Genomic DNA, 18,829 nt, shown 5'->3' with positions numbered 1-18,829 from the left:
TTGGCTCTGATAGTGCTTAGTAGGTTGCACAGGTGTATGCGATGCCTGGGGAAAAGGCAGGTGGGAGTTATGGGAGGGAGAGAGCTGCAGCCTAGAAAGCAGATTTCTCTTTCCAAGGTAGGGATGACCCAATTAATACAGACTCAATAATGAATTGGTGCCATTTTCCTTGTTCATAGCAAGTCTCAAATATCAGAAAATGCTTACAAGTGTGGGACTTAATCCAAAAGCTTCCTCCTTTCCCATCCAGGAGGTTAACTCTCTCTTTGGTCTCTCTCTCTTTTGGGTTTATCTAATTTCTTCCCTATGTTTGGAAAAGAGGAAAGTAGACACTTTCTGAGTAATTTACTGTCAAATAAAAACATCACGACATTTTTTGGGCTAAATGATGTGACAGGAGCTTTTCAGCCAGTCCCCGCAGAGGCAACAGGGTGCTCAGTGCTGTGCTTCTCCGCTTCTTTGAGGCAGGGGAAAAATGGACTGTGGATTAACATCCCCTTTCTTGAAAAATACAAGCTCTACTTCTGCTTTTGAGGATTGTTTTCACTGTGCGTGTCAATCGAGCCTGAGATTTTAAAGAGCTAAACCTCATTTGTAATGGCAAGAATTATTTTGAAGTGTTTATCATTAAGGAGTTTGGCAAATCCATATGTGATACAGGGTTTTTCATTGCACAGGTGAGACAGCAAAGCAAACAGAAAAGAAAAAGAGCTGTAATACATTTTCATAGGAGTGATTGGGTTGTTTACAAAGTTCATGCTCTTGAAATCTGGCTTGTTAGCGACAGTGAGTCAGTGTAACTTTGGGAGAACGGCACAGGAAGAAAGTTGACTGTCAGCTTATCCCCAACCCATGTTGGCTGCTGAAGATTTAGAGGATCCTGCTGAGATCAGCATCAGCTTTTTATGCTCCTCGCAATCAGCTGCAGAGGGCAAGGCATTGTCTGAATAGATGTCAGATGTTTCACTTTTTATTGCCCCCCGTATTTCAGCACCCGAATCTGTCAGACTTGCATCAACTTTTGAGGCTAAGTTTTATTCTTGCAGGTAGCTGTCCGGACCCTATGGGTACACAGAGAGACCTTGTGCAGTTTTAAGAAGAAGGCAACTTCTCCAGCCATTAGTTGCAAAATTTCATTAAAGGATACGGTGTGTGTTCAAAAGAGGAGTGAAGAACAAAAAAGTGGCCTTAATTTACTTATAAATAAAATCATGAACTCTTCAGAAACTCGACAGACGTACCCACACACCCCAGTTTAAAATGGTTTCCATGTAAAATGGAAAGACAAAGGAGGAATTCCAACAATTTTTTTTCCCATGGAATGAAAATGAATTGCAGATCAGTAATATTTCAAGAATCGAAGGGGGCTCTTCATAAACCAGTAAGGTTGCAGTGCATTTTTATAACATCTTTTGGAGCAATGCAACTCACATAGTTTCCTAGTTTTCATGTTTTACAAAAATTTCTCTGTAAACGATGCTGATTAGGCCAAGGAGCACAGTTGGTTTGGACCTGTGGAAGATAGAAAGCTTTGCTTTGAGGTGTACAAAATGCATCTCTCAATGAGAGCAAAAGGGAGCACTGGAAGAAACAGTCAGAAAACATCTCCTGGGCTGGATCCGGTTTCTGGTCCAGGTGAAGCAGCTTCACTTAGCACGGGAACCCCTATAAATGTTTTGTCACCAGAGCTCAAGGGAAGCCTGTGATGCCATCAGTGTGAACAAAGTGTGCAGGACCTTTGGGGCAGCAAAAGGAGCAGATGGAAGTGCTCTCAGAGCCATAGAGATGACGGCCAGGGTGACCTGGGTTGTTGTCTCTGTTGCTGTAATGTAGCATGTGAATTTCGGTCATTTCTTTCTACACTTCTAGTAACTAAAAATCACTTTCCTTAACATTTCCAGTGACGTACCTCGCTACTGGATAAGAAGTTTCAAATACATTGCTCTCTCTAGCCTGCTAACTCAGAATGTTTTGGTCAAAATGCCAAAACTCATTGTATGTGACAAACAAATGAAGCATTGACTCTCAGCTTCCCACCATAAATCTTAGCATGTTGTAAGAGTCAAATATTTCAGTGCTTTTCACATCATCCAGCTACTAGCTTGTAGTTTTTATAGGACAGATTATCCTTTTCATTAATTTATATTTTCTCTTCACTGTCAGAAATGAAAGGCAAGGAAATTAAAGGCATTTGTTGCCATACCCACAGTCAGCAGTAACTGTATCTCACTGATTTTTCCTGTCTTTTTTCCTTCTGGCAGGTTGGGCTGAAATCCGTAATTGAGCAATTTCCAGGCCAGCTTGATTTCGTTCTTGTGGATGGAGGCTGCGTCCTCAGTCACGGCCACAAACAGCTGATGTGCCTTGCCCGGTCAGTTCTCAGCAAAGCTAAAATCTTGCTGCTCGATGAACCAAGTGCTCACCTGGACCCTGTGTACGTTTTGATCATTTGTTCTATCTTCTAATATGAAATAAGAAAATCAGTGAGGCAGCACCACCAAAAGGGACCTTCTGTAACTTGTCTGGCCCGTTACTAAACCTGATTTCAGTCATATATGTTAGTAATTCTCCTCAGGGAGGCCTAGTTACCACCTTAGCTTTATGACCGATAAGCACTTGCACAGCAGAAATGCAGGACACTGAGATGCTGCAGAGTGTTGGTGTCAATGCACGCTTTACAACACACAGCTAGACTATTTAAATACTATCAATAAAGTTATGAGCTGTGCTGGCATGTACATTGCAGTGTAAACACTGATCCTTGTTTCCCTTTAGAACTTCCCAAGTGATAAGGAAGACCCTGAAGCACGCGTTTGCCAACTGCACGGTGATACTCTCTGAACACAGGCTGGAGGCGATGCTGGAGTGCCAGCGATTTTTGGTGAGCATTTCTCGTAGTCTCAGATACTGTTATTTCATTACATTTGATGAATGTGCAAAATGCACCAAGCTGAATTGATGAACTTGGCTGCATTGATGATCTTGGCTGGATTGATGGGGATCATTCACAGTAGTTAAGCAACCTAGACACCTGCAGAAGAGCAGCAGGCTCCTGTTTGCTCTTTCACCTGAGCTGTCACACACACCTGTGTTCAGATGAGCTGGGTCACATTATGGAAGAGCTGGATTCCTTCTTTCAACCAGGAGGACAGCTGTGTAGGTTATCCAGCTGCTGATCCAGGTGCCTTATATTGCTGATTAGCTCAGGAACCCCAGAAAAAAATCCCAGCACCTCACAGAGCTTTACCATTGCAAATGCAGAAATGGCTGCACTTCCTCTTGAGCAATAGGAGGCTGCGTGGGGAAGAGGGTTTCCTAAGAAAACATCTGATGGTCGGAATTGCTGATTTCTTTCATCAAGCCACTTGATTCCTTTCTCATTTAATCAAGGTGACAAAGTACTGAAGTCCTGGGCTATTTCCTTTTATATATAAAAATGGTTAGTAAAGGAAATAAAAGGCAAATTATGTAATTGTTCTTAAAAATGAGGTTCCTTCCTCTGTATTTTCTTGACTCTTCCATAAGAGGGTCATTCATGTTATTAGTAGAGTGAAACATTGTTTTCCATGTATATTTGCTTGCTATGCAGGAGGAATACAGCCTGAAGTTGAAGCATGCTAGTCAACAGGCAGGTTGTATGTTCTTTTGCATGTGCTGCTCCTCTATGTGTGCTGGACTTCACCTTGCTGCCAGCCCACAGCCCGTGCTGCAGTCAGCTGTGTCAGTAGAGCCCCAGCAGGCATGCAGCCTCTGCCCGGAGCAGGTTTCTCACCCTCCGAACAACATTTTAGCAACAGAGCTGCTAGAAGCTCTTTCCCGTCAGACCCGTGCCCTCACCCGAGACGTGCTGTCATCGCAGTGCCAGTGGCGGAGCCTGATTTTTCCCCATCTGCTGCCTGAGAGGGGAGGCTGGCACAGCCGTACAGGGCAAACCTGTTGTCTCCTTCAAACACAGGCCAGCAGCGCTTCCTTGTTTGGCAAGAAGAAAGCAAAGAAGGCCTGGCACCTTGCTGGCAGCCTTCTCCCTCTGCTTGCGACGTAACTCTGCTTTCTGCCATTAACACTTTCTTAACCTGGCAATTTAGTAGTACTGGGGAAATGCCATGCTACCTGGAAACTTCAACAATCTCAGAGGTAAAAATCAAGTTGCAAGGAGAAATCAGCAAGCCCAACAGCATTTTGTAACTTAGGCAATAGGCACTTTTCCACATGTTAAAATTTTAACATCTGTTTTTATGGTTGTAATTAGAAATTGCAACCTAAACCAGGCTTCTCCTGTTAGAAGAAGATCGGTGCTCTGTCTTCATGTCTCTTCCCTGCTCCATTAGTTGTGTCAGCTGAATTCTCTCAGTATCACCATTGCCCATCTAACAGACTGATATGTTTCTTCAGGTAATTGAGGACAATAAATTGCGGCAGTATGAATCCATTCAGAAGCTGCTGAACGAAAAGAGCTCCTTCAGGCAAGCCATCAGCCACGCCGATCGCCTTAAGCTGCTCCCGGTACACCACAGAAACTCCAGCAAACGCAAACCTAGACCCAAAATCACTGCCTTGCAGGAGGAGACAGAGGAAGAAGTGCAGGAGACAAGGCTGTGAGACATGGTGTGGGGACCCTCTTTGTGGAGTGAATTGTCAGCAGTGCCCCACGATGACAGGACCAGCACTTCTGAGCCTGCAGGAGCCATGCACAAATTGAACCTTGCAGGAGGTGTTCACTGCAGCGACTACACATGCATTTGGGAATTACTTCCCTTCCATGGTTAATTGTGTGCAAGTTAGTACATTCTTTGAAGTTTTGCCACTTTTAATGGTAAAACCAGACTTCCTTTGAAAAGCTGCTCCAATTCGGTACAAACAAGATGGCAAGCAGAAGTAACCTGCTTTGCCCAACATAATCGTTTCAGAACTTTTAGAAATGTTATTTCTGGGGTGAGAGGTCCAGACAGCAGGAAGAAAGGAGAAAAATAAACAAATCTGTGTGGAAAATAGAAAAATCAGAATGTAAAAAGCTTCTTCAGATTCACTTCCTGCAAATGAATTAAGGGACAATATCAGCAAGGCGCACAGAAAACTTCCTCCTCTTTGTTTTTCATGCAACAACTGTAATTTCAACTTAGCAGAAAAGGCCAGAGGCCCTTTCATAACAGCGCACTGCTCCGCGTGCGTAGGTGAGAATGAAGGAAGAGAGGATATTGACTTGTAAACCAGTCAACATCTGTCACATCTCCACGGTTAAGGGCGAATTGGTATTTTCTCTTAAAACCTAGGAGACGCTCCACCCCATCCCGCACACACTCGCAGCAGGATGAGCGCAGGCTGACATCAGTATCTAGTGAAAGGTAGAACTCTTGGTAATAGTCTGCATAGGTCTGGCACCTTTACATGCTTTTTACTCTGGCCTAAAAACCAAACCAAACCAAAACAAAAAACCCCAAGAAACCTCTCTGAAGTAGACTTTAATAATGATGTTAATTTTTATACTCCTCTGGTTTGCAGTTTTATGATGAAACTAAACCTTCTCTAGGATATTTTATTTATTTTAATATTGTTGCAAACATTTACTAAGGAAATGATGTATTTTAAGAGTGATTATGTACTACAAAGAAAAATATATTTGTATGAAAAGTTTTATACTTGAGGGTTTTTTTGCTACTAGCCTTGGATGTCACCTTATGATAGAGCTGTCAAAAACAAGGGCAGCCCTGGAGTTAGGCCAGGTACTGTCCAACGCTGTCTTTGTGCACTAAAGTATTCTAGTGATACAGACATTTTAGATTTTTATTTCTTTAAATAAAATAAATAAAAAAGCGACTGCCTGTACGACACCTTACAACACGCCCCTGCCCACAGTGCAGACACTGCAGACCTATTCTGCTACCTCAGTCATTGCTGCCCATCAAAAGACATGCCTCGTTTTTAACAAACAGTTTATGTCTCACAAAACCAGTCGATCAAACCAGGTGGGGCTCGCAGCCCGCCATCAGGCCTGCAGCGGCTGGGCCGCACTAGGAGGTGCCGTTGGGCCTGTGGCGGGCTGGGCAGCACTAGGCCCGCCATCAGGCCTGCAGCGGCTGAGCCGCACTAGGCAGTGCCGTTGGGCTCCTGTCAGGCGGGGCGGCACTAGGCCCGCCATTGGGCCTGCAGCAGCCGGGAGGAACTGGGCAGTGCCGTCGTGCCAGCGGTGGCCAGGTGGCACTAGGCCCGCCGTTGGGCCCGCGGGAGCCGGGCGGCAACTGGGCGGTGGCGTTGGGCGTGCAGCGGGCGGGCGGCACTAGGTGGTGCTGCCGGGCCACGGGCGCTGCTGCTGCCGGTGCTGCTCTGCTCCCACCGGAAGAACGGGTAGGAGCAGCTGGGTTCCTCCAACCTCCTTTATCACCCCTTGGCAAAAGAAAGACTTTAAAAAGAGGGTCCAGCTGGGCTGGGCACGGTGCAGGAGAGCCGCTCAAGGTGCTGCTGGGTCAGGCTGAGCCTGCGAGCGCTGGAGCTCACTCCAGGGCAGCTGCTCCCTCTCTCTCACTCTTGTTTCCCTCTGGTTCTGTCCCACAAGACGTATTTCCTCTGTAAATACGCTTTTTCCTTCTTATTTTTTTCCCACCCTCCCTTCATATTGTGCTTTTATCTATCTTCTAGTGCTTACCTGGGTCTCTTTCCTTTCTGTCTGTGTGAACGTCTCCCTGCGTTGCCTGATTCTCTCCATGAAACGATGCTTCTTGCTCACAGAGAGTTCTTGATATCCTTGAGTCTCAATTTGGCCAAGTACTGTTTCTCTGCCACTAAGCTCTGCTTGCTTTAGCCTTTATAACAACCGAAAAGCAACTGTATATTGAAGTAGCATCACTTTTGAATCCCACCTCCATTCTCCCTACCCCGTCAAATTGTTCACCGCACACTGTATCATGCAGCCAGCTCTCCGTTTGTACAAGTTCTTACAGCATACGTGGCCAAGCCTGGCCAGGAGACCAGGGCTGCTGCAGCACAGCCAAGCCCAAGGAGGAATGCCAAGGATCACTCTTGTTCAGGACGTTACTCAGAGGATCAGACATGCCATGTGGGAGAGTTTATTATCTAAATAAACAAAATAATATGGAAAGACCAGCAGAAAAGAACCACTGCGTCATCAGAAGCAGTGCACGCTTCAAAGCTTGCACAATTAGTAGCATTAATTTTTTTGGGTCATTGTTAAAGACAGTTAGGAGGTGGCAAGTTTAAGTAAGCCGACAAGGAGACATTTGAAGAAAGGAAAACGTAAACACAGCAGGAGCACGTAGTCGAGTACGTGGAAACTACTGATACAAACAGGCAGAAGGAGCACTTTAAAGGAAAAAATAGTCAGTGAATTGACTGCCCCCAGCCTGGTAGCACAACACTCATCGACACAGTTTCAGCCATGGGTACCCAGCTACCACCACCACACTGCCTGTTCCAAAGAGCCCAGGCAAGATCCTGCAGAAATTGCTCTTTCTCTGTCCTCCAAGGGCAAGTGGGAAAAGGCTGAAGAACGTGCTGTTTCTTAGTAGTCCAAAAATACTGCTTCAGCTACTTTGGAGCTCAGGCTGGAACAGGAGGCAGGTCGGTACCAGCCTCCATAACGAGGAGGAGGATGGCACCTGCTTCCTAACAAAGGTCGAGAAGAGCACGTTACCGCGTAAGCGTTCTTGTACTTGCTGTCAGTGAGATAACAGTTCCCAGGCCTGTTTGCCTGAAGCTAATCTGGGAGGTTGCACATGCTGTTCATGATGGAAAATGGAGCACCAGGGGAAAAAAAAAAAACAGGAAAAGAAAATGAGGCTATAACCCAAGCACAGTGGAAGAAAAGAACAAACAACAACTTTCATAAGCACAGGCTGAGCATTATTTAAGAGAATTTTTCTTTTCACATGTTTCATTTTGCATACATTTGATAAAACAAAACAGATATTAAAAAAAATACTCCACCCAAAGCACTTTGTTCTTAAAAACACACGCTTGTACTATTAAAGGGGTTTGTGTGTACAACATACAGCCAAAGAGAAGAGCATGCTGACTCTAATACTGCCCATGAAGATTTAATTTTACAGCCTGCTAGGAAGAAACCAAAAAAAGTTGAAAAGAATGAAATTACTCTTCAGAGGATATGTAGCTCTCCTTAAGAACAGAGGAGAAGGGAGGAGGGTGGCCAAATTGCTAATACAGCACTAAGAAGCTCTTAGGACAGCAACGGCCAAGCAAGATTAGCCTAAACAAACTTGAACTGTACATATTTAGACATCTTCATAAATCTTATATACAAAATAACTACACAAAACAGCTTGATAATTGTCATTAGCAGTAACTACTCAGTATCTCACTGGGCTCAAACAAGGCTGCTGTTCCAAAAAGCAATTTTGCTTTCACAGTTGCTTACCTGGTGTCTTACCAGCTTTAGTATTTTATTAATGAAATACCTATTTCCAAAGTCTTTAAGATCCATTTCACAAGCCTCACATCCTTCAGTCAGCAATACCAGTATAAGAGCTGCTAAACGCCTGGTTGCCTCTGCACTTCTTGAGTTCTATCCTGTTCAAGCAACAGGTTTAAGTTATTTCACTGAAATGTGGCAGCTCTTGGAAAAGGTGCCTTTTAAAACACTTAGTAAAAGATTTGGTATTTTAGCTCTACCATTACTTGGCTATGATTTAACACTTGGGGAAAAAAAAATCACTTTAGAACTGAGTGTACAGTTGTACACTAATGGACTAATTGCTGCCTAAAAATCTTGCAAATTAAGCAACATGCAATGCAATAAACACATTTCCTTTACAAACCCTCATGTTCTCCAAAAACAATTTCCTGTTGCTAGGATAAACAATATTGCTACTAATATTATTCACCAGGACTTACTTCAGTCTCAAAATACAGCCCTTGTAAATGCAGCTGGGTATTTTCAAGTATGTCATAACTTTCTTGCCTGTTTTCTCTTCTTTCTGAACCTTCTCATGGTGATAAAGGCTTTAATGTGTGCACAGGTTTTCTTATTTTCCTCTCCTGAAACATTTTAAACATAGAATCATAGAATGGTTTGGGTTGGAAGGGACCCTAAAGATTATCTAGTTCCAAACCCCCTGCCATGGGCAGGGACACCTTCCACTAGACCAGGTTGCTCAAAGCTCCATCCAGCCTGGCCTTTAACACTTCCAGGGATGGGGCATCCACAACTGCTCTGGACAACCTGTTCCAGTGCCTCACCACCCTCATAGTGAAGAATTTCTTCCTTATATCTAGTTGAAACCTGCCCTCTTTTAGTTCAAAACCATTACCCTTTGTCCTATCATTACAGGCCCTGCTTAAAAAGTCTGTCCCCATCTTTATTCTAAGCCCCCTTTAAGTACTGGAAGGCTGCAATAAGGTCTCCCCAGAGCCTTCTCTTCTCCAGGCTGAACAACCCCAACTCTCTCAGCCTGTCCTCATAGGAGAGGTGTTGCAGCCCTCTGATCATCTTCATGGCCCTCCTCTGGACCCACTCCAACAGGTCCATGTCTGTCCTGTGCTGAGGGCTCCAGAGCTTGACGCAGTACTCCAGGTGGGGTTTCACCAGAGCGGAGTAGAATCACCTCCCTCGACCTGCTGGCCACGCTGCTTTGGATGCAGCCCAGGATACGGTTCATTCTTTCTGATATTTTAACAGTATGCAAAAGCAAACTTCTGCCTTCTGAGCCTGCCTTTGCTACAGCCCAGTACAAACACACCTTGTGCTGCCTCGACAGTTGCTTTGACTTCAAGTTTCTGAAGAACAGCTCACTTTGTAATTCTAAAGTCTCTTAATTATGGTTTGAGCATGATAAACTTCTCCAGCCAGTGTTATCACCAAGAAAGTGGGCACTCATCCTTTTTCCAAATTGGCTTCTTCCATCTGTAACAGCTATTCTGCTTCCCCAGTTTTTCTGCTCTCCATAGGAGACATGCTGAAAGCTTTTATTTTCAGGGCTGACTTGAACTGGAGAGCTAGAAAGTGTTGGACTTACCAAGGTCACTGGTGGATGAGGTGATTGTTCATGTTCCTCTGGTTGAAGAGATTGAGTTGCACATGAGGAGCGTAGATTAGTCAGACAGGGGCTAAATAAGAAGTCTTTTCACTGACCTAGTAGCCTGTGGAATGGATGCAGCCTTAGAAGCTTCCCCATACTTTCTACTCCACGTAGACGAGAGTATTTCTATCTTCGCTTACCTCGCCTCTTTTAAAGACATGGAAAGGGGTATTAGATGGGAGCAGAGTGCAGCATGGAGTAGCGTAGTCCACGACAGATAGCACACTTGAAGCTTCTCTGCTTAAGACAGGAAGCAATGAAGAAAAATTATTTTGCTCATTACTAACCCAGAATGAGAGTAGTTGATATTACAAGTGATGTATGAGGAGTGCTGTTTGTTGCATCACAGGAAGAGACTGAAGATACAGTGAAGCCCTTAACTCATGAACAGAGCCTTGCCTTGCTTCTGCACAGTCTATCACAACCCCAATGATAAACCAACACAGAAGCCAGTATGTTCACATGCAAACTGTTTGATGGTTATGCAGCATTTGCTATTTGAGGGCAGGAACTGATATGGCCTAACAAGAGAGGTTAACAGTTGTTACAGAAGATAAGATACAATTAGGAGATCTGCAAAATACTGTGTGATTATAGATGTATGAAGATCACAGACTGTGTTGAACTGAAAGACAAACAAAATGATAGCAGGTAGAAGTCAAGCAGGTAAAAGATGCAGATGGAGAGAGATTAGGACAGCAGGCTGAAAAGAAAGGATAATGAGGGCATTGAAAGGCAATGCTAAATTTAGCAAGAGATCGAACTTTCAAACTGTGAACAGATGACCAAAGTTACCCTGTCTTCTGCAGATTTTCACTCAAAGTACAGCACAGAAGACTTTTGATTCTCACAGACAATATACAGAGTCTTAAAATATATCTCAAAACATGCTTTAGGACACTGTGCCTAAGGTCTTCCCACACAGAAACACACTGCTAACTCTTGATCTAAATGAAATCTGACATTTCCAAGGTGTATTTTCAATGTAGAACAAACGAAGGTTAGAAGCATGTCAGGATTTTCTTTCTTTTCTCATAGCTCTTTAAAAAAAATAATGATTTATTGTATTACAAATCCTGATATTGCAACTTATGTGATCACTACAAAACATGTTTTCTATTTTGTGTTTCTCCTCACCACGGAATCCATGGTGGAACTTCTCACACAAGCTACCACACTGCTGCTCACACCGCTTCGGCATGTAAGGGATGTTAATTGCTGAGACCCATTTCTCTGACCTACATTTGAAGCTGACTCATTCTGCAGAGAGCCAGCTGCAAAAGTAGCACCCCATTTTTCAGCACCAGAATTACTGCAAAAAAAAAAAAAAAAAAATCAACCTTTAGAGAAATCGTCTGTATCCAATTATATGTTACTATCACGCAAGAAATTCAAGTTTTAATAAAAGGGTGGTTACCAAAAGACATGGCAGCTTCTAAATATACTGTGCAGGAAACAATTACAGAAGTAAGCTTCTAATACTCTATGTCGATAGAGAGAACACACACATACAAACTAAGAGACAGAAAGACAGAAAATATGCAGTACAAAAATTTTATTGACATGAGTTTGGGATGACTGTTTTACATATAAAGGTGAAACATTAGGAAAGAGTTAGGTGATCCTTTCCTCTTCCAGGCTTGTCTTGTTGCTACTTTGGAAATGAAATAGGCATGACCATGTTACTGTCCATAGCTCTCAAAACCATCCCCTGGTAGCTGATCAGAAGGCATCTAAGTCTGGTTTCAAGAAAACCGCGCACTTTCCTCTGCCTACCAGATGAGGTATCGAGACAGCAAGCATTTCCACGTCATTACAATTCACAGGTATGTAACTGTAGCTACCCTAAGGAGAGACTGGGGAAATATTCCCTTCATAGAAACTCTCCCTTGTGGGAACATGATCTACCTCTGTAGCGGGGGGAAAAATGAAAGGACTTAATTTTAACTGCAACTCAAGTATCATTTCACAGCAATTACGTCTTAAATCCACAATAGAAATTGATAATTACATAGTAACTCATGTTATCGCTACTACATTATCTCTGATAATATTGTAGTTAAGCTTGTGCTCAAATTCCTTTTCAGTAAAATCTGTTTCTGTAAAACGCTATTATTTCTCGGATACTTTTAAAACACTAATGAAGTATATAAAAGTTTTTAGAGTATACAAGAAAAACTAAGTTAATAAATGATCACATTTTCTTCAATTCTATCAAAGAATAAGAGTCTGAGAAAAAATAATTTTTATTGCATTTTAATTTCTCAATCTCTTTCCTTTTTTAAAAGATAAAAATTATAACGGAAATTCATGACATTCTAGATGAAGAGAAGCTTGGGAGAAACAAAATCACAATTCAGCAGGCAGATGATGGGGAAATCAAAGTATTTAATATGGCTTGTAGCTGAAAGTAATTGATCTGCATTTCCAATCATTTTAGTTATTGCCACATTCCATTAATTTTTCATAAAGTGAAGATAAAAACATGTCTTTAAAATGCATGTACAATAGCTTTAAGCCATTGTTGTACATACTGTGCAACTCATCTGAATGCAGTTTAACACGTGAACCTAATAGAATATATTTATGTACAGTATATACACAAACAGAATCCTGTGGTAATACCCCTGAATATTATCATTTAAACGAGTAATTTTCATAATAAAAGAAGAAAAAAAACCTATGAAGGTGGCAAAACTGCCCATTTCTGAAGTTTAGATCAATATAATTTCCAGCTGATTTACATAGAAATAAAACTGTGGTCCTGTACAAACTTTACATTACAGGGAAACAGTTTATTTTTAAAAAATATTTACATACTTGAATACTTGGTTCTTTTGCAATAGAGATTATATGAACACAGAAAATGGTATGGTAGGCAGGTTTATTTATTAGATTTTTCTATTTGTTCTTTTTTGTGCAAATTCCAAATCTCTCTTTTTGTGTTATTATCATCTGCCTCTATTTGCCTTGTATTACTGCTGCTGCTTTTTTTAGTATTCTGAGAAGGCTGGGTGATTTTACTTCTAGGAACAGGAAGAAAAGATTTAACTCTTGAAACACCCAACTCTGTCTTTGATTTACTGTTGCTGCTTTCCACAGTTTGACTGCTGCTGAGAGGACGCATTCCATCCTACGAATAAAGAAAGGCATTTTGTGTATAAATAATTATTGCTGTTTGAACGGAAAAACAACCAACCAACCCTACCAGCCCCATGGAACCCTTGTTATTTACAATCTCCTGCAGTTTAATATGACAGTTTCTTACTACTTGGTGAACAAACTATGGCTCTTTTTTGCTGCTTTGACTGAAACTAAATATCATTGACATCTTTGAATACCAAAATAAGTCAATAGGGCTTTTGCATTGCCATTGAAAAAAAGCTTAAACTTGATTCTCAGAGGTCTCAGTTCAGGAGTACCCAAATAAAAAAAATACATGTGGAAAAATGAGAGCTGCAGCCACAGCTAAAAGGGAAAAATAAAAATTTAGGTAGTTATGAGCAAAAATTTCAGCTTTACAGCTTGAATACAGATATTCCCTTTTTTTGTACCATCAAGGCCATAAATAATAATAATAAAATAATCAGGACAAAAATAATACTTCAAGAACATAAATTGAAATGCTAGTTACATTTTAATCCATAATCTTATAGATTGCTTTCTCATAAATTAGATTTTAAAATCTCAAATTGCTTCTGCTAAAAAGCTACATTCTTAAAAACTGGATCATATTCACTGCGCCCAAATTTAGATACTGGAAGTGCCAAAGTCAGGTATGTTGTCACTTTTTGTTCCTTTATAGTCAAGGAGAAAGAGTTTAGTTAAGCCATTTTATGCTAGTCACTAGCATATATCTTTCATGAGAGATGCCTATCTTTCCACTGACAGGAAAGGAGAATTAGGACCTTAACTATTAGCATCAGTTGAATCCAGATCACCCTTTACGAAGCAGTATTAAAAAGTTAATTTTCACCATCAGCTACTGCTCTTCATGTAAAGGTTGGTGGCATGAAAACAGACTATTCATCACTGTCTATTCCTTATTAATCCTTGATGCCATCAATTTGTTTGCATCCTGGGTCAAAGATTTTGCACCTCTTACCAGTTTTCTCCTTCTCATACTTGAAAGCAGTTTTTCTTCCAGCCAACAAAATAAATTAATTATGAGTATGTTGCCCTTTTAAGTAATTTGTCTCGTTACTGTTGATAAGATCTCCTCTGCTCATGCAGTATTGCTTTTGTTACCTACAGAATTCTACTTACTTTTGGAAAAGGATGCTTTTCTTATCTCAAACTCTTTTTCAGGCACAGTTCTTGCAGCTGCATAGGTTTATCATTATTACAATTGCCTCTAGAAGTTTGACTTGTGCTTCCAAACTGAGACTGTGCTCTTCTATATTTTTAATAAAATTGTTGTAGTAATGAATCAATCTAGAAACAAAGCTTGTTTCTATTAGATTTCTTTCCCCTCTAGGAAAAGGTCGGGTTGTGTTTCCTTCATTTTGGCCAAGATTTCTTCACAAAGATATGGGAAATCCATTTTTTTTATTCTGTATGAAATCTTTTGACTAAGTAAGTTCTTCAAAAAACACAAAGGTAGCTAAGTCGGTTTACTTCCAGAGTCAATATAGTTATGCCTTATATTGTCAGAAGAAATTTTAAAAGGAAAAAAAAAAATCACTAGGAAAAATTTATAGTAGGAATGAGCAGGTCAGCTGACTTACCAAATTTTCCAGGCATCACTACTGAGCTCTGATTTGGAATGTCTGAAATTAATGTGTTTAGAGAAATTTTCAAAAGCAGTATATCTAAATGTGGATCTGCAATGTTAAAATTGTTTCTGTTCAGCAGAGATTGTTCTCTGGATTTTAAGTAAAATTACAGAAAATATTCTAACATTTTGAATATTTTGATGTTGAGGGAACATTGACTGCCTAGCAAGGGAACATAGGCAACCGATTCTGCCCTGGCTAAGGTTGAGCCATGTGCTCAGAAGCACTCTTGATGTTAAAAAATGCAAGGAGCAATAAGAAAAGGGAAAAAAGTGTAACAACAGAGACAGCATCATTTTTACTTTATTATCCAAAGAATGAAAACTAATCAGGATATAATTTCATTTTCATATTTAGTAGGGAAGTTAGGACCCACAATGATTTCAATTTCTGGAAAGAAGAAGAAGAGATAGTGGACCTACAATATCTTTCAGTAGTATTCAGCTTATCTTCCCACTCAAACTGCTTTGAAACCAGTAAAGTTTATTTGCATTTAGACATCTTTTCCCAGAATCACAAAACTTATAACACAGGGGCTTTTTTGATTTCTCATAAATAATATGGCATTACAACAAATAGCTAGGTAGAAAAAAGAAACTGAATCTCTTAAAAAAAAGAACGAAATGCTATTCTCCACAAACTCTGTTAATGTCATGTCTTCTCAAAATTTCTACCACTGAGAGCCTTGACACCAGAGCAGCTCAATTCTACTTAGATAATAACACTTAGGAAAACAGTAGTTTGAAATCATATATATTTGAATAATCACTAAAAAAAATAGGAACAAAAATAAACCATGAGCCAGTGATTTTTACATCAAGAATTTTTAAAAGTTTTGTGCTTTTGCAAACTTACTGAATACCATTAATTGGGAAAAAAAAAAAAAGAACCTGGGGCTTTTATTTCTCTTGAAATCTGATGCAAATAACTCCCAATGTCAAAGTAATGTTAACAATACTTGGCCTAGGGACATGGCTTTATGTAAACATGAAAAGTGAAGCAAATACATCCATTGTTTAATAAATCTTTAGTTTCCATTAAGACACATGGAAGAAACTTGGCATGGTATGTCTAGCAAGTTTCCTAAGAATCAGGAGAGTTTATTCTTGTAATAAACAGGGCACTGGAACATGAATCCTTTGGATCCAATCAGGAATTGAGATTTTGGAGAAACTCGAGACACCTTCCCTCTCCTACTACAAAATTTGTTTCACCTACCTTTTGTGCTGTTGTTTTACTTGGGTTAGTACCACTTGCTGAAAATACAGAATTGTTCGGAGAGTTATTGAACATCAATAGCTCATGCTTAGAATCTGCAATCTAAAAAAGATAAGAAAATGGTGATTTTTTAAAAGTATTCATAGCAGACGTTTCAATTTGCCAAATTTTGGAGACTTGATTTTTTTTTTCATGTAGTTTCTGTGCAATGCAATGCATAACCATCTAAAGAATGATTAAAATATCTTTCCTTTGCTCTTGAGTGCATTTGTAGGAGACGGGAGAGAGAGATTTCACATCAACTATTATCAGAGGAAGATTAAACATACATTTCCAGAGCAATATTATTCAGTGGAGCTTAAGAGCAGTTTCCCATTGAATTTTATCCAGCCCCAGGATCATTACAGAAAGGAATAATCCTTTTCTCTTCCTCCCGCCGTGTTTCTTCCCTACTGTTTTCCACCAAACCTTGTGACCATGCAATAGCAGATAGAGTCTGATCAGCCTTCTGTCCTCACTGAAAGCTAGGTATTTTATCCTGGGGCAAGCTGATCTGATTCAACTCCGCAAGCGCAAAGGTACTCAATCCCAAGATAACAGAGGCAGCAGGAGCATATTTGAGTGAAAGGGCAATTTAGAGAGTAGAATTACTTATTCTGATGGCAGCCTGAAATTACATCACACAAAGAAAACACACAACAGCACCCTCACTTCTGTAAGGCTCTACTAGGCAGCTAGGGAATCAACAACAGAAATTCCAGCCATGGATGGTTCCACCCATGGTGAGGAAATTGAACAAAAGACAGTGACATCTATCTCCTTCCTTATCTAATTTTATCATATTTCCTTGAATTGTCAACAACAAGCAATTACATTTTACATGTTATTAAACACAATTTTAAGTTGGTTACCATTTCTTTAAGCACATCCCATTCTTTCAAGGATAGATATGGTAAATCCCAGCTAACTGCCTAGTGATTAGCTTGCCAGCTTGGTGCATTTGACTCATGAAAGTACTGTAAATACTTAAAAAAAAAAACCCCAAACAAAACACCATAATAAAGGATTGCATTAAATAGGTTGAAAAATCTTCCCAAACACAGTATTTCTTTTTTTAATAAAAACTTGGTTGACTACTAAGATTAAACAGAATATCTAATAAAGCAAAACTAATGGAACTGCTGTTCAGGGAGATGATAGAGGATGTAAATACGCAGCCTAAGCGGACAATAGCCTAAGACTGACTCTATCTGAGTTTCAAAAGATATGGAACAGCTGCTCCGGTGTGAACACAGCCTGCTGTCACAACCATCTCCTTCAGCTGTGCTAGGAGGAAAGAAGGGAAAGAATAAATAGCTACAGCTATAGGGAGAGCTGGATGCTTTTGGTGTAGAAGGAAAAATGAGAGAGAGCCACAGTTCCCCTCTTTGCTCCAACAGGCCTCCCATAACCACCCACAACCCATTCCAGCACAGAACTTAGCCCCAAACCTATGAGCCTTCCAAGTACCCTTCACGCTCTTCTTCCACTGTTAAAGAAAAAAGAATTAGGCCAATCCATTCCTTCTTGCTTGGGGCAGCAAAACTGACTTCTGCCTGCACAGCAGAGGAGCTTTGAGCCAGTTCTGTGATGGCTAATGGGGATTACATAAAACAAACCAAATGTGCAATGCATATTAGGAAAAACTTCCTATGTCTTTAAAACTACAAAACAGTTTCCCAGTGGAAGCAATGATAGCATGAAAGATAACAGGGGAAGCAATAACGCATAGAAGGATATTGTCTTAGCCTTCTATGCATTATTGCATAGAATATGCAACTCTATGCATGTTATTATTGCATAGAATATGCAAATGCCATCTATGAACTTATTAATTTCAGCCTCCACTGCAAAAATCTCTACGAGAAAAAATAGTGAAGGTGTAATTTAAAATAATGCGTATTAGACCAGAGCACTTACCCTCAAATGTATAATTTATTAGTCGACTTTGGCTTATTCCCAAATAATTTAATAATCTTCTTCAAGCAGTGTTTGTAAATTAAAAATTTATTTTAAACACATAGCAAACAACTGCATATGGTAATGATGTAAATTATTTAAAAACCTTGTGTTTACCTTGCTTATATCAGGCTCAGATTTGCTGGAACACATACTTTGAAGTTCCTGCACAAGATCTACTTCATCATCAGAACCAAGGGACAGCCTTTGCTCCAGATTTAACGTTTTCAATTGATCCTTCTCTGAAGATCTGGTTTAAAAAAAAACAAAACCAAGCTGAGAGAACAATCAAAGTTAAGCTATGGTACAGAATTTTAAAATAAATATTATACACACCTGGAAAATAGAAATTTCTTTCCAAATGACCTTTAATACCACAAACAAAGAAAATAACATCTAATTCAGTGGCAGCAATAGTTGTCAATAGTTGTTATATCATAATAAATCTTCTTTTTATTCAAATTATTCTCTCCATTCTGAAATTCTAACAAAGGATTCTTCTGCCTACTATCTTCAAAAATTCTCCTCTTTTTAAGATGGAGCAATCACTTTTACTTCATGGTCCTTTTTGGGCTTTATTCCAAATACTTAAAAAACCCCTGGCATACTGTAAGCATAAATATTCTATGTTTTCTGTGCCTGTGAGTATGGTAGAACCAAGGTTTCAGACTGAAGTAAAGTCTCAAATGCAGTTCCCTCTGGCTAATTTGTACACTTTCTTAGAGAAACTCTGTATCATTTAGACTAAAGTGCATGTACTATACCATTTTGAATTGCCATTCAGTAAGCTGA

General features: G+C 40.2%; 2 protein-coding genes across 3 annotated transcripts in view; one reads left to right on the top strand and one right to left on the bottom strand.

Moving 5' to 3' along the window:
- Positions 1 to 4,599, top strand: part of CFTR (CF transmembrane conductance regulator) — a gene marked incomplete at its 3' end in the record, with an annotated part of 97,993 nt that extends 93,394 nt beyond the window's left edge. For both annotated transcript variants that reach the window (XM_082014296.1, XM_082014295.1), the window contains 3 exons: positions 2,262 to 2,434; positions 2,776 to 2,881; positions 4,393 to 4,599. In XM_082014296.1, the coding sequence (XP_081870422.1) occupies positions 2,262 to 2,434; positions 2,776 to 2,881; positions 4,393 to 4,599 (486 nt within the window). The remainder of the gene's footprint in view (positions 1 to 2,261; positions 2,435 to 2,775; positions 2,882 to 4,392) is intronic.
- An 8,331-nt stretch (positions 4,600 to 12,930) lies between these two features.
- The window catches only part of CTTNBP2 (cortactin binding protein 2), a gene marked incomplete at its 3' end in the record, with an annotated part of 90,771 nt that continues 84,872 nt past the window's right edge, over positions 12,931 to 18,829 (bottom strand). Inside the window, exons 21-23 of the mRNA XM_082014396.1 lie at positions 18,155 to 18,287; positions 16,040 to 16,141; positions 12,931 to 13,179 (exon numbers count right to left, since the gene is read on the bottom strand). Coding sequence (XP_081870522.1) covers positions 12,931 to 13,179; positions 16,040 to 16,141; positions 18,155 to 18,287 — 484 coding nt within the window. The remainder of the gene's footprint in view (positions 13,180 to 16,039; positions 16,142 to 18,154; positions 18,288 to 18,829) is intronic.

Source organism: Phaethon aethereus (assembly GCF_964289735.1).
Source record: "Phaethon aethereus genome assembly, chromosome: 1".
In the NCBI taxonomy this organism is placed as follows: domain Eukaryota; kingdom Metazoa; phylum Chordata; class Aves; order Phaethontiformes; family Phaethontidae; genus Phaethon; species Phaethon aethereus.
The sequence above is the reverse complement of the archived record's forward strand: the minus strand, read 5'-3'. Positions and strand labels throughout refer to the sequence as shown.